Source organism: Ailuropoda melanoleuca, chromosome 11, assembly GCF_002007445.2.
Source record: "Ailuropoda melanoleuca isolate Jingjing chromosome 11, ASM200744v2, whole genome shotgun sequence".
NCBI classification, from domain to species: Eukaryota; Metazoa; Chordata; class Mammalia; order Carnivora; family Ursidae; genus Ailuropoda; species Ailuropoda melanoleuca.
This window is the reverse complement of record NC_048228.1, coordinates 12,544,170-12,570,814: the sequence shown is the minus strand read 5'-3', so window position 1 is coordinate 12,570,814 and position 26,645 is coordinate 12,544,170. Positions and strand designations below refer to the sequence as shown.

At 54.5% G+C, this 26,645-nt stretch overlaps 1 protein-coding gene across 11 annotated transcripts in view; it reads right to left on the bottom strand.

Moving 5' to 3' along the window:
- ARHGEF10L (Rho guanine nucleotide exchange factor 10 like) overlaps nt 1-26,645 on the bottom strand; it is a 159,235-nt gene that overhangs the window by 4,575 nt on the left and 128,015 nt on the right. For all 11 annotated transcript variants that reach the window (XM_034671270.1, XM_034671267.1, XM_034671271.1 and 8 more), the window contains 2 exons: nt 25,613-25,761; nt 4,462-4,636 (listed from right to left, as the gene is read on the bottom strand). In XM_034671270.1, coding sequence (XP_034527161.1) covers nt 4,462-4,636; nt 25,613-25,761 — 324 coding nt within the window. The remainder of the gene's footprint in view (nt 1-4,461; nt 4,637-25,612; nt 25,762-26,645) is intronic.

Genomic DNA, 26,645 nt, shown 5'->3' with positions numbered 1-26,645 from the left:
GGATGTGCAGCTCGAGACACACGTGCAACTGTCCGCAGGCAAAGGGACAGATGTGCCTGGCAACAGGATCCAAACTCAGACAGTCCTCTTCGCGGTCCTGATTCAGCGTCGGGAGGCAAACCCCAGCAAGAAAAGCCAGCTCGTCTCTGGACAACAAGGGCGATTTCACAAGCAGGTCTGGGTGTCTGTGGAGCTGGGACTCTTCCCCACGCCCGGGTCGGTTCAGAAAGTGTAGCCACCAAGCCAGTAGGGCGGGCTCCGGGCCAGCGTGAGTGCTCCCCGCCCTCCTGGAGTCCATGCAGGCTGCCACTCCCCCTACTGACCACCTGGTTTGACCCCAAGATCAAGGTCTCTGTGGCCCCATTGCTCTCTTACTGCTTGCTTCGCAGATGGAAGACTCAGGAGGGCAGCCGCTTATCTGCACACTCCGACTTGATTCTCCAGCTCCCGGCCCAGCACCCTGGCTCACGAGGGTCCGCGAGTGCACGAAGGAATGCATACCAGGACAAGCGAATGCAAGCAGAAAAGTGAAAAAGGACACGGGCGTTGATGTCACATACCAGATGTGCGAACTGACAAGTCGCTTTCTTTCTCCCATCTATCAGGGAGGATTATAAACCGACCCCGCTCCATGATTATTAGAATTATACATGTATGTGTAATACAGACACACAGCGGGCCCAGCTCTGAGCCCGGAGAGTACGATCAATAAAAGGAGGCCATTGGGATAACATCTGTGATGATGGAAAGGGCCTGGACTCGTGGCTTGCGATCGACTCCATCAGAGCCACAAACCCACAAAAATAATTAAGCCAAGAGAGCGAACGGCGGCACACTTTCCATCTTGCCGCCTCAACTTCTCTTCCAGGGCCCCTGGGCCGTGAGCCCAGGGAGAGACCCTTCCTTCCCCGATGCCCCTGCATCTTCCCGGCCCCCACCGGACAACCGAGACCCAGTCGAGGAGAGGAGGCCAGCAGGTGCCAGAATTGAGAAATGCCTTCATCTGCAGACCTCATTCGGAAGCCCTTCCTCCTCCCCGTCTGCCTCAAGGAAAAGAGCAAGACACTTCACAAACAGTCCGATAGGAAAAAAAAAAAATTCTAATGGTGGATAAATATTTTATCACAGAGACTTAATGCAGCAGTGTTCAACTCACCCAAGCCATCTATCTGGAGATATACAACTTTAAAATGCTCAGGCTCTCGGAGAACATTTTATTAATGACCTGTCTAGTTAAGAGGAGGGGGGAGTTTAGGTTCAAAAATGCATTAATACCAGTCGGGTACATGAGTGGAAGAAAGGGGTCGGGGGAAGGAAGCATGATAAATTTTTAACACGCCTTTAAAAAAAATCCACACTTAGAAGAGGAACAAATTTATTACTAATTATGCAATTATTTCATTTGCTGGTGTGGGGGAAGAAAAAAATATTTAAAAGCCTTTTAAAAATATCTCTAATAAAGAAGCGAAGAACCCTGCTCTGTTGTCCTTCCGCCGGGACACGAGGCGAGGTGGGCGGAAAGCCGCCCTCCCCCTGCGGCAGCTCTGGCCCGGCTCCTCTCCGGGTTGGGGGCTCCTGGCCGGGCAGGTGTGGCAGACCAGGAACAGCCAGGCTTGGGGAAGGGGGGCCCAGGGCAGAAACCCCTGGGGACCTTTGGGGAGGCCCTGTGCCTGGGAACCTCAGCCTCCGCCTCGGATGTGCCAGGCCCAGCCTCAGGGAGGTCTGGCGAGCAAGAGGGGACTTCTCTGCTGGAGGTAGCAGGCGCAGCTGGAAGGACATGGACAGGACAGTGGGGCCGAGCAGCAAGGGTCCCAGATGTGTGGCCCGTGGAGCTGGTGCAGTGAGGGGCAGGGATGGCCCCGAGGACGAGAATGAAGGTGATGCTGGTGGGCGGCACCGCCAGGGACTGGGCCGCCTCCAGTCAGGGACTGTGGGGCGCTGTCCTTGCACTGCCAGACGAGGCCCAACCTCCCTGGGAGGTGGGGACCGGGGATCCCCGGGGTTCCCTGCTCGCTGCCTGTCACGGGGCTGGAGGGTGGCAGAGCCAGCCTGACTCCAGCTCTGGTCTGATTATGCCATACAATCAAGCTCCCACTCAGATCTCGGCCCCTCCCTGTGCAGATGGGGAAACTGAGGCCCGGGACCGGGGTTGCTGTACAGTAAGTCTGTGAGAGGCGGCGATTGGGGTCCTGGCTCTGGCCTCCTCGGCAGTGTGACCTTCGGTCATTTTACCTCCCAGGTCTCCGTTTACCTGGCTCTGACATAATAAGGACAGCGAATGCCCTTCCTTCCTTAAAGGGGAACAGCCAAGGACAAGGAAGCCCGTGGACCAGCAGATGCGTTTTAAGCTGACACAGTAAAGCCACGGCTGTGCGGAGGGGCTGCGATGGTCAACCTGCAGCTGGTCTGCCCATCAGTCCCGCCTCTGACCTCTGACCGAACGGCAAACTGACCCTTCCTCTCCCCTCCCCCGCCCCACAGAGGAGGCCGAGATGATTTAAAAGGCCTACTTTTTTTGTTGTTCTGCTAGCCTGGAATAATTTAGCTACCAGCCTAGATGTGGAAATATTTCTGTGATATAAAGAAATTTTTATTGTAGTTAAAATGGATTTACCTTGAATAATGGCTAAATACTGTGAAATACAATGAAACCGAAGGGAGAGGGAGGGAGGGGGCAGGGAAGGAAAGAGGGAGGGGGCAGGGAAGGAAAGAGGGAGGGAAGAAGGAAGGAAGGAAAGAAGGAAGGAAGGAAGGAAGGAAGGAAGGGAGGGATGAAGGGAGGAATGAAGGTTAGGAAGGGAAAAGAAGAGAGGGACGACAGCCACAACCCAGAAAGCGCATTTATTCTCGTCACGTGCCTCCCACGCTCCCAGCCTGGGCAAGGTGTCTTCCATGCCTGAGGCATTTATCCGGAGCCAGGAACCACCGCTGGTCCCACAGAGGGACCACAGCTTCCAGGAGGCAGAGACACCTGCCCGAGCCCCCCGGCGGCCGAGCCAGGACCTGGGCCACCTCTGAAGCCATCTCTCCCCCGTTCCCCATGGTGGGACGCTCAGGCGACTCCTGGCCCTGCCTCCAGCCTGCTGCAGGACCACACACAAGCCACGTCTCTGTGCTGAGCAAACCTCAGCTTCTGCGTGTGTGCGCTGGGGACAACCCCCACTCTGGGCGTTACCGTGAAGTGAGACCCTGTATCTAAAACCCTCGGAACCCAGCTCAGTGCAGGGCTGGGGCAGGGTGCACGGCGGGCGGCTGTTACACGCTGCCACTGCTGATCTTGGGCTTAGCAACCGCCACCCCCTGTCACCACCAGTCCAGACTCAGGGACCGCTACTGTGACCAGCCAGAAGGAAGCAGGAGCCAGGGTGATCTCCAGGTCCCCCAGCTGGAGTTAGGGACCAGGCCTCTGTCTCACAGACCCTTAGGTTCTGGCTAAGGTGCCTGACCGAGGCCCGGCCTCCTAGGACAGGGAGATCAGTCCCCCAGCTCAGCACATGGCCACTCAGGCCTCCACATGGCCCATCTGCTGAGTCCTTGTAACAATTAGCTCCCCACCTGCCAGGCCGGCCCCATGTCCCTGGCCGCAGGGCCCCTCGGCTCTCCCAGCTGCTGAACCCGGCCCAGGTTGGACAGGATGGAGCCTCTGTGTCCTCCCAGACCAGGCTGCTTGTCTGGTGGAAGCTGGGCCAAGCTCTAAAGCCAGCTGGGGGTGGGAATGGGCCCTGAGCAGGTGTCTGCCCTGGCTCCCTCCAGCACAGCCAGCAGGGTCTGGGCAGCGTCTTGGGCGGCAGATGGGAAGGGGGTTGCCTGGAGCTGACTCCACGGAGGCCTCGGGCAGATGCGGGGAGGAGCAGGGGTTAGGTGAGCTCCAATCTTCCTCCACCCCACGGAGGGTCACCAACAGCTCCACAGGAGGGTGCAGGGCCCCCAGGGGATGACATTCAAGCTCTTCACTCTCCCCCTGCCTCCAAACCCCAACCAGCACAACAACCAGCTGCCTTTCTTAGAAAAAACCTCTAAAGAGCGAGATCTCGGGTCAGCCTTCTCTCTTGCCCCTCGCTCGCCTCACGTTCTGTACGTGACGTGAGTCAGAACTGGGACTCTGGTCAACTTGAGGAGTGGCAGGTGTGGACGGGCCTGGGTTCCCACCCAGCATGACTTTTCAGCAGCTGCCCGACTTGGGAGAGTCTGCTGAGCTTGAAGCCTCACTTCCCATGAGAAGTGAGAGGGAAGAGTGATGACAGCAAGAGAGGTTCGGGAAGGACAGCCCCGCACTCGAATCCCAGCCCTGCTGCCTCCCCTCTTGGAGGCCCGGTTGTCGAAGCTGGCCAAATGCTGCTTTGAGGGTTAACGACATGGGCTGGCCAGGGCACACCGGCCACGGAAGGTGCTCCGTGAGGGTCAGCGCCTCCCCTGCACAGATCCCAGATGGCAGGGCACGAGGCCCAGCAGCAGACTCACCCGGCAGGAGGAAGGTGGTCCTGGTGGCAATGTTGATCTCCTGCAGATGCTCCAGCGTCTCGGTGTGGAAGAGGCGGATGGAGGAGCCGGAGGAGAAGGCCATCCAGACGCCGCTGCCCGCCTTCACCATGTGCGTCACACTCACGGTCTCATCCTGGTGCGCCTCGAAGCTTTGCTGTGGCACAGAGAGCAGGGCGTCGGTGCCAGGCAGGGCCTGCCAGCTGATAACCCAGCCTCGGCCGGAACCAGACTTGGGGCCGGAAGGGAACCTCGGGAGCCTGGCAGTGGCGTGCTGATAAATGCTTAACGACGGGTAGGGAAACCCGGTTTGTCATGTGGGCCGATTCCCGTGGTGTAAATACTTCTCACAGGGCCCATCGCAAGCTCCCCCCATGACACCAGTGCACGAGGAGCTAGGAAGGAGATGATGTACATGGCCAGCTCTCGGGAGGTGACAGACCAGCTCTGGCAAGTCCCGCAACACAAGGGAAAGTCAGGGCCAAAGTCAATGCAAGAGGAGATGACAGCTTACGTATGTTACCGAGAGTTACAAATGCAACAAACAGGACGACCGGGGAGGGAGGTGGGTGGCATGAGTCAAATCCTCACCTTTTACAGTAGGGATGTCACACGTAATGTCCAAAAACTGATAAACCAAGAAACGGTAGGGAATTGGGCTCAAGATGGTGGAGTAGCAAGATCCCGAACTCCCCTCCCCCCATGGACACGACAGTCTACCACTGCTTATGGAATAACTCCCTCTGAAAGGGACCTGAATATGGAATGAACAGAGCCTCCACAACAGAAGATAAAAGGACGGCATCGAGACGAGAGGGGAGGCGGAGACACAGACTCACCAGGGAAAAAGCCCCACTATGGCACGTCACAGTCGGGAGGGACAACAAAGGCACAGAGCCTCCCTGAGGAATGAGGAATTCGAGCTCCAGCTCAGGCACCCCAACCCTTACGGCCTGCCCAGGAGAGACGAGCCCCCAAAACAGCAGGTTTTGAAAATCAATGGCAATTACATTCAGGAAAACTAGGAAACTGAAGGGAACAGAAAACTCACTCTTAAGGGGCTTGCCTACACTCACTCAACCTGGAAACCAGTCAAAAACACCAATTTGACAAAAGCACACACCACTGATAAAGCAGATCCGTTGACTAACAACCTTAAAGGGTCTGCCAGAGTGGCAGAAAACATCAGGGGCTCTCCCCAGGGACTGAGGCATTGGTAGGAGCATCTCAGTCTACCCTACTAACAATGGTACTGGTGGGCACCATTTTGGAATTCTCCCTGTAACCTGCTGGTGTCAGTGGATGTACTCCACTGACAGTCTTGTCCACCAATGTACCCCAGCAGCCATGGGCATGCCCCCAGCCAGGCCAGGAGCCAGCCCCACCCACCAATGTGCCACAGCCACAGCCCCGCCACCATAGAAGGGCATCACACAGCCCACGAGGGGGATACCCCTTGAGCCCCTGGCTCTGGTGACCAAGGAGATGGCACTTCAGGGTCCCACAGGTCATCCCCTACATAAGGCCGCTCATTTAAGACTGGGAGAGGTTGGTGACTCACCTGAGACATAGAAACACACACAGTGTAAGGCAAAATGAAGAGACAGAGGAAAGTGTTCTGAATTTAAAAAAAAAAAACAAGACAAAACCTTAAAGAAAGAATTAAATGAAACAGAGATAAGCAAACTACCTGATAAAGAGTTCCAAGTGATGGTCACAAAGATGTTCCCCAAATTTAGGAGAAGAACGGATGAACACGGTACAAACATCAACAAGGAGATAGAAAATATAAGAAAAAATACCAAATGGAAGTTATAACTGGACTGAAAAATACACTAGAGGAGTCCAGCGGCGGACTGGATGACATAGAACAAATCAGTGAGCTGGAAAACGGAGCAATGAAACCCCAGACAGAGCAGCAAAGTGAAAAAAGAATGAAGAAAAGTAAAGACATCTGAGGGGACCTTTGGAACAACACCAAGTGAAGTGACATTCGTGTTATAGGGATCCCAGTAGGAGTAGAGAGAGCAAAAGGGCCAGAAAAAAAAGCTAATCTGGGGAAGGAATCAGACATCTGGGTCCAAAAAACCCAGAGAGTTCTAAGCAAGATGAACCCAAAGAGATCCACACCAAGACATGTTGTAATCAAGATGGTGAAAGGTAAGGATAAAGAGAGAATTCAAAAAGGAGCAAGGGAAAAACTTGTTATGTACAAGGGAAACCCCACAAGGCTATCAGCAGATTTCTCAGCAGAAACTTTCCAGGCCAAAAAGGAGAGGCATGACACATTTAAAGTGCTTGAAAGGAAAAGTCTTCCAACCAAGATTATTATTCAGAACTGAAGGAGAGATTAAGAACTTTCCAGACAAGCAAATGCTAAAGGAGTTCATCACCACCAAACCAGCCCTATCAGAAATGTTAAAGGGACTCCTTCAAGCTTAAAAGAAATGGCACTAATTACTAGTACAAAAACATACAAAAGTAAAAATCTCACTGAAAAAGGTAAATGTATAGCAAAGAGAGTGAATCAATCACTTATAAAGCAATTGTAAAGATGAAAAGACATAACTGTTAAAATTAACTAAAATCATAGTAATTAGTTAAGAGAAGCACAAAATTAAAAAATGTAAAACGTGTCATCAAAAATATAAAACATCAGGGGTGAGGAGTAAAAGGGTAAAGCTTTAGAATGTGTTTAAAATTACATTGCTGTCAACTTAAAACAGACCGCTATTATCACAGCAGATTTTATGTGAACCTCAAGGTAACCACAAGGAAAAACTTAGAGTAAATACAAAAAAGAAAATGAGAAAGGAATCTAAACCTAACAGGAGAAAGCCGTCAAACCACAAGGGAAGAGAACAAGAGAAGAAAGGACCAGAGAGCAACTACAAAAACAGCCAGAACACAATTAACAAAATGGCAATAAATAGTATATACTCATCGATACTTACTTCAAATGGGAATGAACTAAATGCTCCAATCAAAAGCCACAGAGCGGCTGAGTGGATAAACAGCAAGACCCATCTATACGCTGCCTATGAAAAACTGACGTCGAAGTAAGGACACCCACAGGCTGAAAGCAAAGGGTTGGAAAAAGATATGCTATGCAAATGGAAATGAAAAGAAAGCCGGGGTAGCAATACTTACACAAAATAGACTTGCAGACAAAGACTGTAATAGAAGGTAAACAGGAGCACTACACAACGATAAAGAGGTCAATCCAGAAGATACAACTTTACTAATACATATGCATCCAACAGGGAGCACCAAAGTATAGAAAACCGATCTTAACGACCAAAAGGGAGAAATTGACAGCAACGCAATACTACTAGGAGACCTTAATACCCCGCTTTCATCAATGGATAGATCATCCAGACAATAACAAAGAATAAGGAAACATCGGCCTTAAATGATACATAGACCAGATGGATTCAACAGATATTTACAGAACATTCCACCCAAAAGCAGCAGAAAACACATTCTTCTCAAGGGCACATGGAACATTCTCCAAGATAGATCACATGCCGGGCACAGAAGTCTCCACAAATCCAAGAAAATGGACACTTTATCAAGCATCTTTTCCAACCACAATGGTATAAAACCACAGATTAATTATAAGAAGAAAATGAGAAAAACCACAAAAATAGGAAGATTACAAAAAAAATTTTTTTAAATAGGAAGATTAAAAAAACATGCTACCGTAAAACCAATAGGTTGAAAAAGAAATCAAAGAGGAAATACAAAACAATACCTAGAGACAAATGAAAACGAAAATAAAACACATCAAAATCGGGGAGGTGGTTCTAAGAGGGAGGTCTGTAGCAATGCAAGCCGACCTCAAGAAACAGAAAAAATCTCAAATAAATGATATGACTTTATACCTAAAGGAGCTGGGAGGGGGAGGAAAAGAAACAAACAAACCTCAAAATTGGTAGATGGAAGAAAACATTAAAGATTGGAGCAGAAATAAGTGAAACGGGGACTAAAAAGACAATATACAATGAGACTACGAGCTGGTTCTTTGAAAAAATAAACCAAATTGACAAAGCCTTAGCCAGACTAACCAAGGAAAAAAAAAAGGAAACTCAAATAAATCAGAAATGAGAGGGGAGAGGTGGGGTTCATACCACAGAAATGCAAAGGATCATCAGGGACTCCTATGAACAATGATACGCCAACACCCTAGTCAACCTGGAAAAAACAGGTTTCCTATCCTAGAAAAAAAAAATGGATCAATTCCTAGAAACATATAAACTTCCAGGATTGAATCAAGAAGAAAGAGAGAATCTGAACAGAATGATTACTAACGCAAGGAGATTTTAACAGCAATCAGAAACCTCCCCACCACAAAAGGCCAGAACAAGGCGGCTTCACTGATGAATTCTACCAACATCCAAAGAAGATTTAATACCTGCCTTTTTCAAACTCCTCCCAAAAATTAAGGGATGGGAAGCTTCCAAACATATTTTATAAAGCCAGTGTCACCCCCAATACCAAAACCAGCCCTGATACCTTTTACAGGCCAGTACCCTGGATGAACAGAGATACAAAAATCTTCAACAAATTATCAGCAAACTGAACCCAACAATACGCTAAAAGGTTCATACACCATGACCAAGTGGGATTTACTCCAGGGATACAAGGATATTCGACATCTGCCAATTACTGTGATACAGCACATTAACAAAATGAAAGACAAAAATCATACGATCATCTCAACAGATGCAGAAAAAGCATTTGACAAAATTCAATATCCATTTGTGATGTCGAAAAACTCTCAAAACAAAATGGGTATAGAGGGAATGTACCTCAACATAATAAAGGCTGTATATATGACAATCCCACAGCAAACACCATCCTCAACAGTAAAAAGCTAAAAGCTTCTCCTGTAAGAACAGGAACAAGACAAGGGTGCCCACTCTCACCACTTTCATTCGACATAGTACTGGAAGTCCTAGTCACAACAATTAGGCAACAAAAGAAATAGAAGGCATCCAAATCAGAAAGGAAGAAGTAAAGCTGTCACTATTTGTAGAGAACATGATACTATATATAGAAAACCTTGAAGAATACACCAGAAAACCACTAAACCTAGTAAATGAATTCAGTAAAGTTTGCAGGATACAAAATCAATATACAGACATTCGTGGCATTTCTGTGCACTAATAACGATTCATCAGAAAGAGAAAATAAGAAAACGATCCCATTTACAATTGTATCAAGAAGAATAAAATACCTAGGAATAAATTTAACCAGGGAAGTGAAAGACTTGCACACTGAAAACTATAGACAGTGATTAAAGAAATTGAAGAAGACACGAATCGATGGAAAGACATTCCATGCTCATGGATTGGAAGAATATTATAAAAATGTCCATCTGGGGTTCCTGCGTGGCTCAGTCCATTAAGCATCTGCCTTCAGCTCAGGTCATGATCTCAGGGTCCTGGGATTGAGCCCCGTGTCAGGGTCCCTTCTCAGCATGGAGCCTGCTTCTTCCTCTCTTCCCCACTCGTGCTCTCACTTGCTATCTCTCTTGCTATCTCTGTCTCTCTCTCTCTCTCAAAATAAATAAATAAAAACCTTTTTAAAAAAATGTCCCTCTTACCCAAAGCAATCCCTATCAAAGTTTCAATGCACACTTCGCAGAATTATAACAAATAATTCTAAAATTTGTACAGAACCACAAAAGATCCCAAATAGTCAAAGCAATCTTGAGACAAAGAAACAAAGCTGGAGGTATCATGCTCCCCGATTTCAAATTGTACTACAAAGCTATAGTAATCAAGACAGTAAAATTTTGGTACAAAAAGAGATGCACAGGTCAACAGAACAAAACTGAGAGCCCAGAAATAAACCTGCACACATATGGACAATGAATCTACACCAAAGGGGCCAAGAACACACAATGGAGAAAGGACGAGCTCTTCAATAAATGGTGCTGGCAAAACTGGACAGCCATATGCTAAAGAGACAAACTGGACCCCTATTTTGCACCAGACACAAAAATGAACTCAAAATGGATTAAAGACTTGAATGATAAGACCTGAAGCCATAAAATTCCCAGAAGAAAACAGAGGTGATAAGCTCCCTGGCATGGGTCTTAGTGGCATCTTTGTGGATCTGACCCCAAAGGAAAGGGAAACAAAAGTAAAAATAAACAAGGGGGACTAACAAGCTTCTGACAGCGAAGGAACCCACCAGCAAAACAGAGAGGCAACCTGCTGAACGGGAGAGGGGGTTAGAATCCAACATACATAAAGAACTCATACAGCTCAACAATAACAACAACAAAAACGCCAACAACCCAATTTTAAAGTGGTCGGAGGATCTAAATAGATTCCAAAGAAGACTTCCAGGTGGCCAACAGACGCATGAGAACATGATCATTTATCAGGGAAGTGCACATCAAAACCACACAAATCATCTCACACCTATTAGAACGGCATCATCAAAAACGCAAGAAATAACGGGCGTTGGCGAGGATGTAGAGACAAGGGAACCCTGGTGCATCTTCGGTGGGAATGCACACGGGTGCAGCCACTGTGGAAACCGGTACGGAGGTTCCTCAAAAAATTAAGAAAAGAACTACCCTATGACCCAGCCATTCCACTTCTGGGTATTTATTCAAAGAACACAACAGCGCTGATTCAAACAGATACGTGCACCCTTTGCTCACTAAAGTATCATTTATAATAACCAAGACACGGTAACAACCTAAGTGTCCCTCGGTTGCTGGGTGGATAAAGAACATGTGGCGTATTGATACCGTGGAATGGTACTCAGCCGTAAAAAGAATGACATACGCCATCTGGATGGACCTAGAAGGAATTAAGCCACGTGAAATAAGTCAGGGACAGACAAATACTGCAGTATTTCACTCCTATGTGGAATCTAAAAAACAAAAACAAACTCACAGATGCAGAGACCAGACTCGTGCTTACCAGAGGGGAAGGGGGCTCGGGGTGCGAGCGAAAGGGGTGAGGAGGGGTCAGCTGTATGGTGACGGATGGTATCTAGACTTGGTAGCATATACAGATGTCAAATTATAAAACTGTGTGCTGGAAACTTACAGAATAAAAACAATTATGGGATGTCAGACACTTATTATGTAGAAGGCCTCTCACTTTGACTTTGGGATTGAATTTAAAAAAAAAAAAAAAGGAAAAAGAAACCACAGAGCAGACAGATTGGAGTCGGAGGAAAGTTCCTGGAGATTAGGGACAGAACAAGTGCATTCAGTCCCAGGAGCAGGGCTGGGGTGGGGGAGTGCAAAGGCCCCGCAGGAATGAGCACAGCATGTGTGTGAGAGAAACAGAGAGGCGTCAGGGTGGGGACTGTGGTTAGATGGAGGGGGAGAGGTGGGCAGGGCCATTGCGCCCCAGGCCGCTGCCATCTGCTGACGAAGGGGCTGGGCTGCTAAGTGAGTGACATGATCAGGTTTACCTCCAAGGACGTTCGCTTCGACAGCGGTGTGGCAGGGGCTGGAGGTGTGGGCCTCACACGGGCTTAGGGAGCGAGGGGTGGCCCCAACTCCACCCAGCTCAAATCACCAAGAAGTTTCCCCCGGAGATAAGGAAGCTGGCTGGTAGGGGGTTGGGGGTCTCCATGGGGAGCCGAGCCCATGAGGGCAAGACTGTGATGGGGCCAACACAATTGCTTTTCCGAGCCAGTCCCTGGTGGCTGAGCTCTGCATGTGGCCCAGGGGTGGCCCGACAGGTCGACAGGTTGATAGGTCGATGGGGACAGGAAACTCAGGGCCCCAGATTAGGGGAGGGGAGAGGCCCAGCAACATCCTCTCCTCCCCACAGGCCAGGCTGCTCTCCGGAGGCAGGGTCTGTGGCACAGCTCACCCCGCACCGGGGGGACCCTGAGAGCAGAAGCCCCAGCTCCTTCTCAGCCAGGAAGTTCACCAAGGGCAGAGGCATGTTGTCTCCACCAAAGTGGGGGTCCCCAGGGGCGAGGAGGGTGGTCTCATATGAGGTGTGGCACACTCAGAGGATGGGGAGCCACCTGCTCCCTCAGACTGGGGGCTCACACGAGGGGCTGGCCAGTGGTGGGGGGGTGGTCTCTGTTCCTCTTTCTTCAGCACCACCCCCCACCCCAGGGAAGGCCCAGGGACTGGAGGCTCAGCCAGCGAGCCTCTGGGATTTAGAGGGAGGCCAAGCCCCTCACTGCCTCCACAAGCTGGGCCCAGTGCGCGCAGCACAGGGGAGAGGAGCAACTTCCATCCCTCTGGGCCTTCTCCCCAAGTCTGCTGCCCACAGCCCTGGCGGTGCCGGCTTTCAGTTCTCCTTAGTCCTTCCAGGAAACCCTGGGGGGCGGGGGGCTTATCCTCCCAAAGAGCCTGCACTCAAGACAACGTTCCTGAAGGCCCAGACCCCGGCAGAACACCAGGTCCACACAGGACGCCTCCCGACGGGCCTTGCCGGGAAAGGCCAGCAGAGGAACCACCAAGCCCAATCACAGATGAGCCACTGAGGCTGGACCTGACTTCCCACGGGGCCCACCATCAACGAGCCGACCAATGAATGGAGGGGCAGCAGGGTGGAAGGGGGCACCTGGCAGGCTTTGTCTGCAGACTTTCCCCCAACACGGCACACACCCGCTTGCATACAAATGCACAAACGCTGGCACGCCAACAGGAAGGCGTGTGCGTGCTCGGCCCTGTGCAGCAGGATGCCTGCCCCGCTCCTGTGGAAGGGTCAGAAGCACTTTCTGCCTCCGAGAAAGCCAGACCGTGCTGGAACCAAGAGGCCCAGGACCGTGGAAAGCCGCACCTGAGTCTGCAGTCGCTCGGCCCCGTGTGCTGCTGTCAGAATCCAATTAAAAGAGAAGTCAGCAGTGGAAATCCAGCCTCATTTCTCCAGAGGCACAACAAGTCTGCCCCCAGGCCTGAAGGGCTTTACAGAGGCCTGTGCAAACCTGCCAAGCCCCGTGGTATGCGGGTGGCGGAAAGGGCAGGATGCACGAGCAACGGCAGCTCCAACCCCTCACTCCTCCATGATCTCCCAGCTCCCTGGGACCCCTCCCCACGCCAGGAGCCCGCTCATGGAGCCAGGTCCTGGGAGTCCTGTCTGGGCGTCCCAGGGACACAGGTCGGAGTAGATGGCATGCTGGCAGCATGGGTCCCAGTACTCCTGGGGACCTGGGGGGGGGCGGAGGAGAAGGAAGCAGTGAGCCCAGCCCTTGCTGCCCACTGGGCTTAGAGCCGGCTTCCCATTTCTCACCTCTGGACCCCTCTCTACTCCCTGGCCAGTCTTGGAGCCCAGGAGTGGGGGGCCACCTCCCCTCTTAAGAGGCTTCTATCCCCCTTGTCTCTGAAGAAGGCCCCCTGCCCAGCGGCCACCAGCACAGTCCTGTCCCTCCTCTGAACTCCAGGAGGCCTGGCACCCTGTCTACACAGCCCCCACGGTCCAGGCCGGGCAATTTACTGGCTGCTCATGCCCCCCCTCCCCGGGAGCGGCTCTGTTAGAATGATATTCTAGACCAGCGGTCTGCAAACAGTGGCCCTCAGACTACACCTGTCTGCCACCTGCTTGGGTTAAGTTACCTTTTATTGGAACATGGCCACACCCACATAGAACTCAGCACTCTTGACCACACACCCCGGGTCCTTAAGGACAGAAAGATCTGCAAAGAAGTCCTGAACTTGAATTAGTAGGCTTGGTGTGGGTGGTGGGACGGGCCCAGTGATTCAGACACCACGTGGCATGGCTCAAGTTCACTGAGGTTATTCTCGGGAGCCAGGGTTTTCACAGCGAGAAGAGTCGAAGACGGAGTGAGAGAAGGTGAGCGTGGAGGTCCGCAGTCTTGGATCGGAATCAGAGCTGTCCATACGAACCTAAGTTCTTTTTCCTGGCCCTGTGCCCTGCAAGGGTCTGGAAGCAATGACACCCAGGAGTAGGGAGCACCCCAGACCCCATGCTCCATGAGAGGGAACCAGCCCAGGCATCCCAGAGAAATGGCCCGTAAGGACAGGGGGAGGGACAGGGGAGCCCAGAACTTCTCCCAGTGCAGAAGAGCAGGGAAGCGCCCCACGAATAATGGGGAAGTAAGTGCCCAAGGGACCCAGGAGCCAACACGAAGCTCCTACTGGCCAAATTTGAGACAATTTGAGTATCAAGAGGAGGGATGGTCCTGGATCACAGCACACTGCATTCGAAAGCAGAGTCTATAAATGTGTAGCAGGGGTAGTGGAAGAGGGGTTGAGTCGGGGTAAGGAGAACTCTTGAAATAATGGAAGTTTGGGGTGAAAGTCTGCTGAGGAACAGGATATATGCACTTCTGTAAGAATCCCCTGCAGGAGACCAAGGAATTACAAAGGGAAACCAGTCCCTTTAGGATGGGCACCCCTGAAGGACCCGCCTGGCCTGAACCAAGTGATCGAGGATGAGGATGGGACCAGCCTGCATGTCCTGCCCCCTCCTGCCATGCCCTGAGATGCACACAACCCCCGCCCCACCATGCTGAATCTGGCCACATACTCAAAGCCCATCCGAGAAAACTCAAAGCCCATTCCTGGTTGTGAAATTTTTATGAGACCCTGGCTTGGATTCCTCAAAAAGTCAGTATCACGGAGACAAAAAAAAAGAAAAAAATAAAGGCAGAGGGCTTATTCTAGATTAAAAGGAGTCTAAAGAGGCATGAAAACTAAATGCAACATTCAATCCCAGCTCAATCCTGCAGGGGGCCAGGAGAGGAGCGATACGAGATATTTGCGGGACGACTGGGGAAAATGCACTTAGGGACACAATTCCGCACTGAATTCCCGGCTACAATGATGCTGTGGAAGTCATGTCGGACAGCCACGCCCTCCTCCCCTCTTTAGGGGTGAAGAGTAATAAAGTCTGTACCCATTTAAAAATGGTGTAGCCAACAACGGGAGTGTATGATGGGGGGGAAACTACAGCAGGGGGTTAACAGTCGGTTAACTAGGTAAAGAATATTGGTGTGTTTTATTGTACTACTGTTTCAACTTTACTGTAGTTTGAAATTTCTTTAAATAAAAAGTTGGGGGGAGAGAGACAAAGTTTAAAAAAAAAAGCTGGCAGCCAGAGGGAAGGGCCTGGGTCTGACCCCTGGCTGCCGGCTCACCTCTGGCCAGGGAACGGGCTCTCCTCTCTCACCCGTCAATGGGGACAGGAGGAGAACCCGCCCTCTGGGGTCCCGGGAGTTCTCCGCGGGCAGGGCTGGCCACCGCCAGTGCTCCGTGCACGCCCCCTGCAGTGAGGAGCTGGTCGGGGAGCTGGGAAGGGACCAGGGGTCCTACAGGGGCCCACAACGGCCTGTCCCCCTTGCCCGGTTGCGGACGTGGGCACTGAGGGCTTCAGGTGAGTGACGCTGCGCCAAATAGTGCTGACACAGCCCAAACTCCATTGTACAATATTTACGTGCCTCCAGGTGACGCTTCTGTGCTCGGTTTCTATAAATTCCCCGGGTGCACAGCTCAGCGCTCTAAGTCATCAGAGCTGAGAGGATGCCAAGGAGCCGGGAAGGAGCACTGGGGCGGTCTGGGCTGCCTGGGGGCTGCCGAAGAAACGGCAGAAGGCTGGCACAGCTCCGGCCTGCAGGGCACCTATGTGTGCCAGGCCCTCCCCACACCACAGTATTGCCTCCTCGCAGAGACCTTTACGAGAGAAGAGGGGCCGAACCTAGAGAGGGGAATGTGAGCCCACGTGGCCCCGCAGGGCAGGGGCAGAGCTGGGCATGGGCCTGACCCCTGGACTCCAAGCTCAAGACACTCCCCCAGGCATCTCCTGCCGGGCACCCCAGCAAAGCGTGGGCACACAGGGGCTCTCTGTCCTGCTCCCTGCTCCGTCACCAGGGCGGGTGCCTGCCCAGAGATCGCCCACGGGGCATGTGCCAGCCCCACGGCCAGCCCTGCCTCGGTGTCACGCCCCAGCCACCTGGGATGAGAGCACCGCCCTGCCATCCTCACCGAACAGGCAGGCTTCAAAAGAGATCCACAGTGCGGGCTCGCTCCGCCAGCCAGGGGATGGGCTGGGGGCGGACAGCCGGAGGGCCCACTCGGAGGGGCTGCTCCGGGCAGGTGGGCAGGCGCAGTCTGTGGTTTAAAGGCAGTCGGCACAACAACTCCCTTCCCTTTATCTATCTGACTCTTATCAACATTTCGCAGCTGAGGAAACAAATAGGCTGAATGACACTCACAAAGTCACAGTGCAGGAAATGGGGGGGGGGGAACGCCAGGATTCCAGCTCAGGGTGGCCAGCCGCCCCAGCTGGTGGGGGGAGGCAGAGTGTAGTACCAGAAGCCGAACACCCCATCCTGGGCAAGCAGGACGGATGGTCACCCTGGTGGGACTCTGCAGCCCACGCCCCGTCTCCGAGCCACAGCACAGACACCTTTGCGTGGGCTCCATCCAACGCCTCTGCATGCCACCTTCAGAGTCCGACCTGGTCACGGCCAAGGGATCATGTGCCGGAAGCAGAGGGGTCCTTCCAGGGCATTTCTCAGGGGAGGGGAGGCTTCAGATATGACACCTACCTCCCACCAGCAAGTCAGTCAGCACCTCGGGGACTCAGCCGACTCATCTCTAAGGGGGGCGGGGTTACAAGAGACCTGACTTGGTGCTGGACTCTTCCAGCTCAGGGCCACCATGGGAATCGAAAAGGGACAGACAGATGGACAGCCATGCCCGCTCCAAGACTGACAGCCTGTTCCAAACTCCAACAACCCATTTTGCAATTAACTGTGAAATATTTGGCACCTTTGGCATATTTTCCTAGGAAGATGGTCAACCACTTTTGCCAACATCTCTAAAGAGTCTGCAAACCACTCTTGGCCCCTCAGAAGTTAAAAATCCCTACAATACACCTGCTTGTCACTAAGCACAGACGACCTAGCCCCACTGTTCCAGACTCCCCTCGGCCACAGCAGCAGGGGTGAGCAGGCTCGGCCAAGGGGGCTGTGCCGCCGTCCTGCTGAGGCTGTGAGAGGCACCAGGAAGGGTCGTGTCTCAGTTCCAGGCACAGATCTGCACCCGAGACTGCTGGGCAGGGGTCAGGGGAACCACGGAGATGAGGGGAATGATTCCAGGCTTGACCCAGATCCCCAGAGCCCAACTGGGTGCTGTCAACAGGATTCAAGCTACAGTCGAGCACTAAATGACATGAATATAATCGACCAATCTCCCCCTCTTGCCTGCACACACACACAGGTGCGCACACACGTGTTCATACGCACAGGTGCACACACTCACGTTCACACACACAAGCTGTCCTCACCCCCGTGAGTCTGCTCACACGGCTCAGGAGCCCCTTCCTACCCACCCATTGTCACTGAACCCGCTCCAGGAAGCCTGATTCCTGCACGGCCACACTGTCACTCCTCTCCTGGGCTCCCGGGCTCGGTGGAAGGCATGTCTGCCCCATAGCAGAGCACAGGCGCAGGAGTAAGGCCCCAGCATCCAGGGCGCCTACTCTGGGTCAGGACTTGTTCTGGCCACTGTCTCACCCCACTGCCTTCTCTCCCCAGGTATCTGGGGGAGACAACGCTTGGCCCTTTGCCTCTGGCTATCCGAGCCAGACACCCTGGTGGGACTCGGAACTGGGACTAGAGTCAGAAGGAGCTGGAGATCCTGGCTCCACCACCAGGTGTCCCACACGATCCTGACCAAGTCCTGTCCCTGTAAAACAGCTGTGATACGTTGTGCTTCACCTACACCGAGCTGCTTAGCCCTGGGGTAGGTCCTATAATTATCCCCATTTTACAGGTGGGGAAATGGAGGCACTCGGTGGTAGAGCCAGGGGCTGAAGACAGCCAGCCCCGCTCCCAAGCCCACACTGACCACCCTGAGAGCCCGCTCAGACATGGCAGCAGGACTGCCCCCTTAGAGCTTCTGGCCCGGCAGACCCTCCCCAGCCCGGCTGCCCGGTGTGAGATGACCATCATGTAATGGTTTGAGCGCACCGGGCGCTGGCCTAAGCCCCTCCCTGTGCGATCCCACTTGATCTGTGATGACACCTAGAGTCTGGTCCTGGGCTCAGGCTCCCAACCTCCACTGTAGGAAGGCCCAGCCCAGGGCCCAGCATTCAGGGGTCCATGTGTGGCTCTGTGTGTCTTTGCCAGGTTCTAGGGGGGTGGGCCCCTGCTCCTGTGGTGTCCGTCCTCCCCTCCCCCTGCAGCGGGGCTCAGAGGGGAGAGTGCCACAGAGAAGTGAGGGGACATGGGAGAGCTACATGGATGGGAGGACAGACTGACAGCCAGAGACGCTGGGGGGCAGGGGCTCAGAGGCGGAGGACTGCCACCTGCCACTGTCGTCTACCCCCTCCCTCACCTCCAGTCCCCCATCTGTTCTCTCCATAATATTCTCTTCCATCTGCCTTCCCCCCTCCTCACCTCCCTTGGCTCCACCACGGCTTCCCAGAACCTGCTCCCTGAGCCTACAGCTTCAAACCACTTGCTTTTACACCATGAAATCCTTTATCAACCTGAATCTTCCAGAACAGGGGGAGACCAGATATGGGATACAGGAAATCTCTGAGCTCTTCCCCATGGAGAGAGGGGGCCTGGAGCCCTGCCCCTTAGCCAGCCCCAGCCCCATAGGACATCCCTGGAGATAGCTCCTCACAACCCCCAGACCCCTGGCCCCTTGACACCCCCCAAGGAGGGGGCCCCACAGGATCCCCCAAACCCACCTCCACCCCCTATCCTTCACAAGCTTCCTGAAAGGAAGTTCTTCTGAAAGTCTAACCTCAATTCTTCCTGCTGCTGGAACTCTCTCACTGTCTGAGCCTCCTGGGAAGCCTCCACAACCAATGTCTCAAGTTTCACCTGCCAAACTTCATTTTAAAAAAACAACAGGATGACGACAACAGCAACGACTCACACACCTACAAAAATTAATACAAAACTGTGGAGCGGAGATGACTCCCTGCAGTGACACGGGCCCTGCCTCACAGGCTCAGGTGGCCCACACACTGGGGCCCGGGCACCCCGAGGACTGGGTAAATCTTTCCGCCCTCACGCCAATTTGCATCCCATTACCCAGGAAGCCCTGCGCCTAGATTTCGCTTTTGCAAATTCCCACCCGTTTCGTGTCATAAATAAGATAGGAGACAGAAAACTAATACAGCCCAGTGATGCATTATTCACGCCACGTCACACTGTTATGATAGATTTACAACAGCTAATACATGCAAACTAAGTTTGGGCACTAAACGTGAAAATTAAGGGTGGGGAAGGCGGCTCTACGTGGGGGTGGGCAGGGGGACATCTGGGGGCTGTTGGTGTTCAGGAATCCAGAGAAGTTTCTTTTCGGGCACGCCTGATGACAAAAAGCTCCAGTGCCCGTACCAGAGGCCAGCGCCCAGGTGCTGAGGGTGTGGCGACAGCAGGAGGGGCGGGAGCCCGAGCAAGGTGGGATTACTGACAGCACGCGCTCTGGGAAGCGCCCTTCACGAGCTCAGCACTGAGCTCGGCAGCAGGTTAACAGCCCCCCACCACCCAAATCCTTGCTTAGTGGGTCCACCACAGCCACAGCCCATTCCTCTAAGGGAAACGCCCCTCCCAGCCCCAGGGATGTGATGGGAGCCAACCAGGCGTGGTCCTGCCCTACACAGCCTCAGTCTGGTTAATCCGGTAATTGTCCCCAAAATGTCAACAAGCAGCTGTGGCCAGTGCTGTGAAGGAGCATGGCACTGCCGGGGCGGGTCACAGGGGATGACCCAGTGCGTGTGGTGGAGGGGAGGTGGTCCAGACAGACTATTCGGCCGGCGGGGGAGCTGGGGTCTCATGAGAGGGAGGTTGCCCCAATTAACCCTCACAACAGCCCAGTAGGACAGGAGCCAGGCCCCGTGCCCAAACACTGACAAAACCTGCCCTGCGTTCTGGCACTTTCCAGGCGACCTGTCCCCAAGAAGTTTATTCTTTAATTAAGATGCAACGATCATCCCACAGCCGGCTTCCCCTCCAGCGATCGGTTAAAATGAACTCCATACGACTGGATTAGACTTTGAAGGTGCCGATCTAGATAATGAACACGAGGACGCGGTGTTGACACAGGCCCTGGCGAGCTACGTTATTATTTAACAGGTCTCGCGGCAGCTCCGCTGGGATCAAGGAGACGAACAAGCAGCTGGTGGGCAAGCGTCAAACCCAGGGATACACGGTGGGCGCTGGCTCCACAGGGGGCAGACTCAGCAAGGTCGGGGCGGCCGCCAGGGGCCAAGTGGACCTAAATGGAGACAGCTGGTGGGGGCAGGGGTGCAGTCAGAGGCCTGTCCCCAGGGATCCCTCGAAACCGTGTCTGCACTCCGTGGGGCTACCTGCCCAGCCCAGCTCAGGGGCCCTGACTTTTAGGAATCTCGTCAGCTCCTGTGCCTCCTCCGACTGGATCTGGCACCCCTCGTGCCTCCTCTGGGTTCCCCACTGGGCCTGGTCTTGCCCCCTCGCAGTCTCCTCACCCTGGGCTGACACCGAGCATCCCAGGTCTGCTCCCCACACTGGACTCTGAGCTCCTGAGGAGCTGAGAGCAGGTCTCACTCATGTCCAGCCCTCCAGCACCCCACACAGAGGGCCTGGGGATCAGGGCCCCCATCTGTCCATCCACCATGACTACTGACTCAGAGCACTGCTACGGAAGCCGGACACTGGGGAAAGGAAAATGAACAGGCAGCAATTGTTGGCCCGGAAGACGTGTTGGTGGAAAAAGCACGTGTGTAAACAAATCAGAGTTCCCAAGAGTGACATATAACAGGACAGAAACTGCGGGGGACAAATGCAGCCCAAAGGACACAGCCTTCCAACTACCCAGGCAGCCGACACGGAGATCAAGAGAAGACTCAGGAGTCAGGCAGAGGTGTTCAGATCCTAGCTCTTTCTCCTTCTAGCTGTGTGACCTTGGGCAAATCACTTAACCTCTCTGTACCTCTGTTTCCTCATCCATAAAGTGGGAATACTAATCATACTCATCTCATAGGCTGATTTGAGGATTAAACACGTTAATTCCTGCAAAGTACTTAAAACCCATACCGGATCCATAGATGTTGGTTAGTATTATTTTCCTGGGGGAGGCAAAAATCAGGGAAAGCTCCTTGGAGTTAACACAGTCCCTAGATTAACTCCCTATGTCTCCACATTTGGGCCAGAGCCCCGCTAGACACATCTTCAGCCACCGGCACACTCCCGGGCCTCCCGGCTCAGAGCACTGAGCAGTTCGTTCTAAGCATCTCAAATCCCTGCCGAGGGTTTTCTCCAGCCTGGGGGAGGATGGATGTCGCTGCTAATAAGCAATGCCCTTCCTCTGAAATGGAGCGTTCTTCAGAGATGCGTGCCGAGCCCTGGGACGGCAGCCGGCTCTCCAGCCTGCTCCCCCAGGCCTGGCCTACCACGAGCCAGGCTGCACGGCCGGCATCATTAGGCTGCAGCCAGACCAGGCTGTTTCCAGAGCCCCGGCACTTCCTCTCTATTCCAAGCAGCGGCGGAGTGCAGTTTCATTAAATATGCATGACGATCACCTCGTTACCGTGCCGAAGGGCTGTGTACGCTGAAGGTGAGCCGCCCGTACCGTGCAGCACACAAACTTTTCAATTTCCTCAGCTGCACACGGGGTGCGTGCTCCCTCCGACCCACCACCCCTTCCTCTGGCCCGCTTCCCTGCACCCAATGCCCTCCTGACGCCCTCCGTGGCGTGCAAAGCAGGTAAAAGGCCATATTGATCCCTCCTTGAGAGCAGCTGGTCCAGAACTAATCTTAAATCATCGCAGCCTCGAGCTGGAGCCTGGTTGCTGCTCGGCCCCAGGGACGGTCGGGCCAGAGCTGAGCTTCGGGGCCCGGGGCAGGACTGCACTGCGGCTGGCGAGCGGCAAAATCGGGTGAAAGATAGCCAGGGCCCAGCCTCATGCCTGTCCTGCCCTAAGTCCATCTGTCTCTCGCCCCCCGGGACGGCTGCCGGCAAAGCCAGGATGGCACCCCCGTGATGCCAACCCACGCCCCATACCCACTAGCAACAACTTGAAGGGAGCTTGAATCTCCAAATATGCCGTATATATGGCAACAAGGACTTAAAGTAAGGCCAATAATCACAATGATAACCAACGTTCATGGAGCACATGCTGTGTGCTGGGCCCTGCGTGAAACAGCCCTTCCACACCTGAGTGTTCTCATTCAACCCTCTACAGAGTCCTATCAGCATCGTATTCTCCAGATGAAGCCACTGAGGCCCAGGAGGGCTCGGTGCCTTGTCCAAGGGCGCACAGCTTGTCAGGACAGAGCCAGGGCCATCTGAAGCAGTCGGTCGGCCAGCCACACGCCACACACCTCCAAGGGAGTGGGTGCCCAGGGAACCCAAGGCAGGACGTGGTCAGGACAGAGATGGGGGCCACTGCCCTGGGGGACACCTCCCAATCCCCCCCTGAAAGTCTCAGGGCCCTGGGTGGGGGGCGGGGCACAGGGGGGCCCAGCTCTCACCTGGGCTCAGGCCCTGCGGCCCCCACCTCCTCCCCAGCAACCATCAGCCCCTAACTCCCACATGGTGTCTGGGTCCTCTGGACCCTTCCTTGGAAGAGTCTTCTTTAGAGACACCTGTTAGTTCACAGCCTGCCACCTCCCAGTGTCCCCAGCTGCCTCCTCCCTCTGCCTCCATTGCCCCTGATGGCAATGCTGAGAGCATCCTTCGACCAACAGGGCACTTGGAGGGCCTGCTCCTTCCCGTCTCATCCTCTCTCTGCTCTTGGCTTCTTTATGTCTCTGGGATCACTTTTCCCACATGGAAAATAGAGGTAGTGTCTCTCCATCAGACTGCAGAGCCCCCAGGGATAGGGGTCTGTCTCCCCCATTTGACTGGAGGCCTCCCAAGGGCAGGACTGGGTCTCTCCCATCAGATTGGAAGCCCCCCAAAGGCATTGCTGGGTCTCCCCCATCAGACCAGAGACCCTCAAGGGCAGGCTGTGTCTCCCCCTTCAGATTAGAGTCCCCCAAGGTCAGGGCCGTGTCTTCCACTCCCCCCGTCAGACTGGAGGCTGCCATGTGCAGGACTGGGACCCCTCCCCACTTCCCCTGCTGCCCTCAACTGGGCCCCAGTGCTCAGCTGCTGGCAGAGCGCCCCCCACCACGGCTCTCCTCCACACGAGTCAGACCCCGCACAGGGTGCTAGCAGGAGAAAGCCGACAGGGCTCCCGGGACTGGTGTAAGGACAATGCAGGGGCACTGGGGGAGGGACGGCAGGGGGTAGGCCAAGGAGTCAGACGGGCCTCGTCCTTTCTCCTGCCAAGCGGCTTGAGACCCAGGAGCTTCAGGGACCCTGAAGACCCCAGGGGAACCAGCTGTCCCTGCTCTCCTTCCTCTCAGAAGGTGGAGGAGGTGAGAGGCCCTTGGGACAGGTGGGGGGGTGTGGCAGGCAAGCCCCTCAAAGCAAACCAGGGGCTGGGAAAGGGGTCTGTGGCTACAGCTGCTCGGGGCTCCCCTCCCCACTCTGGCTTCCCCTCAGGAAAAAGAAGACCAGAGCGGGAGGCAGCAGCCTCCTTCCTGTTGAGGCCTCCCTGGCCCATCCCCGGGTCCCCGCACCTGGCCCGGCCCGCAGCGCCACTGAGGTCACTGGGCCCCAACACGATGCTCCCAGCACTCAGGGAGACTGCTGCCCGAGCAGCTCCAGAGCGGGGCCCAGGAGTCACCTTCAGCCCCCAACACCCTTCTCCTCTAAAGGATGATGAGAACTCAAAGCCTCAACCCTCTGGTTCTGCCCAGAGCACCGCTCCCACCCCCGCTGACGGGCTGGGATGGAATCCCTCCTCCTGCCTCCCCAGCACCGGGCTGGCACTGACCGGGACTGCGGCTCCCAAGCCTTATCTTGGTGAGCGAGAGGACCCCCGGGAAGGGACACTGAGCACCCTTGCCCCCGTGGGGAACTAGGGTTCACAAATGGGGCCCAAACAGGGTGCCAGCAGGTGAGGGGCAGCGCTGGGATGCAGAGCCAGGCATGCACGGCTCCAGAGACCACTCCTCGGGCTCCAAGAAAAATGGGGAAGTGAGCACCGCGACCCTGATACTCAAGCCAGGGTCCCAGGGCGTGCCCACAGCTCCCTGGACCAGCCCCTAACACCTGTGCTTATAACGGCAGGACTCCCTCAGTGTGCTTGCCTGGCTATTAAGTCACCAACTTTCAACCAGTTTATAGAGATAAACCAGTAGGTAAAGGGCAATCGCCCCCTCACAGAAGCTCGCCTGGGGCACCTGTCTGTTCCCACCCGAGTCTGCACCCAGACCTCTACTCTGGGCCTGATTACTAAGGCCCACTCCAAGCTGACAATCCAGATAAATCAAACAACAGCAAACATCACCGAAATACCACTGGGGAGCCACACCCAAGTCCACGCCTGCGGCCTGGGGTGGGCCCCGGGGTGGGGGGAGACACAGTGGGCAATGCTGTGGGTCAGTGACAGACATGGGCCCAGGCTGAGTCAGGACGGAGCCCTGGGACCAGGCCCTCATCCTGGCGGCCAAGGTGCAGGCCGTGCTCAGCTCACAGCAGGGCAAGGAGGACCCAGCAGCCCCCATCTCCACACTGTGTAAAGAGCCCAGGGCCGCCTGGGGTCAGTCGGTTAAGTGTCCACCTCTTGATCTCGTCTCAGGTCATGATCTCAGAGTCATTAGATTGAGCCCCACGTCGGGCTCCATGCTCAGCGGTGAGTCTGCTTGAAGATTTCCCTCTCTCCCTCTGCCCGCTCTCATTCCCTCTCCCTCCTCTCTCTCGCTCTCAAATAAATAAATAAATCTTTAAAAAAATAAATTAAATAAAGAGCCCATCCTCCAGGATGGCTGCATCTACCCGCCCTCCCCTTAGCACAGCCGGGTCCTGGGTACGGTGTGAGGCAGGGCTCCTAATTCCTCCTCCCCAGACAGCAAGAGACACAGCCCAGGGGCCAGGTCACAGCTCAGCCCAATGGTCGGGAACCTTCCCTTCCAGACAGCCCCAGGGATGCATGCTGGGGCAGAGGGCGGGGCCCAGCGGCGATTTGGGGCCCACTGTGCTTCTCGACAAACTCTCACGGATCCCTGAGACACAGCTGAGGCTGAGTACTGTGCCAGGTAGAGCGTGAGAAGGGACCACAAGGGGGTGCCCAACAGATAGCCTGGAGGCCGGCGGCCTTGAGCCACAAGGTAGGGCCAGTACCTGAGTCTGCAAGCTGGTGGCATCCACCACAGTGACCTGAGGCCCACAGCTGGCCCACACGGCATCCTCCAGGCTCAGCAGGGTGCGGATGGGTCCTGGCCCCACAGTCAGGCACACAGGAGGGCTCTCCAGGTCCCAGAGGACACCTCCTGCAGGGAGAGGAAAGAAGCAGGTCAGGACAGGGATGCGGGAGGGAATGGCACACAGGTCAGGAGCCCAGGGCTCCTCGTCCCTTGGGAACCATCGGGAGTCCTCAGCAGTGGGCCCAGGGGCAGGCCCCACAACACCTTCTAGCCCCTCTCTATGGCCTCTCTCCCTCCTCCAAAGGGACAGGGCTGTTCCTATCTGCCTCCATGATGCCTCACACCCCTGGGGGCTGTACCTCCCAATTCATGCTCCTTCCCTCTTCTATCCCCCTATCTCTTTCCCGCGTGGATTCCCCACCCCCCTCCTGTTCGTTCATCCCACACACACTTAGTAAGCACCAACCCGAGGCCAGGCCGGGTGCTGGGTACTGGGAAGGCAGGAATGAGCCTGGTACAGACGCTGCCTTCCAAGAAAACCCTGCTGGCCGGAGAGACCACGGGGTTAGTCAGCAGTCCCCACACCAGGTACCAAGTACAGATGAGCAGCCGAGCACAGAGGGCCTCGAGAAGTGCTGAGACTGACGGAAAACTCTGCCCCGGGGGCAATCCAGAGAGGCTTCCCAGAAGACACAGCATCTGCACAGCCCTGCCAAGCAGGTAGCTCAACGTGGTGGGAAGTGCCCTGAGCTGGGCCCGGTTCTGCTAGAAACTCAATTAGGACTTTGAGCACATGTCTCCCCTCTCTCAAGGCCTCAGTCTCCCCATCCGTAAAATGGGGAAACCACCCAGACTGTCTCTGAGGATTTTTACTATATGTTTCTGGCTGACTCTCAGCAGCTCAGAGATCTTGCCGCCTCCGGGGCACTCTGCCACCTTGACCAAGATCTCTGATGACCTTCCTCCACCAGAGACACCGCCACCTCCAGGGGCAGAAGAGGACGTCTGAG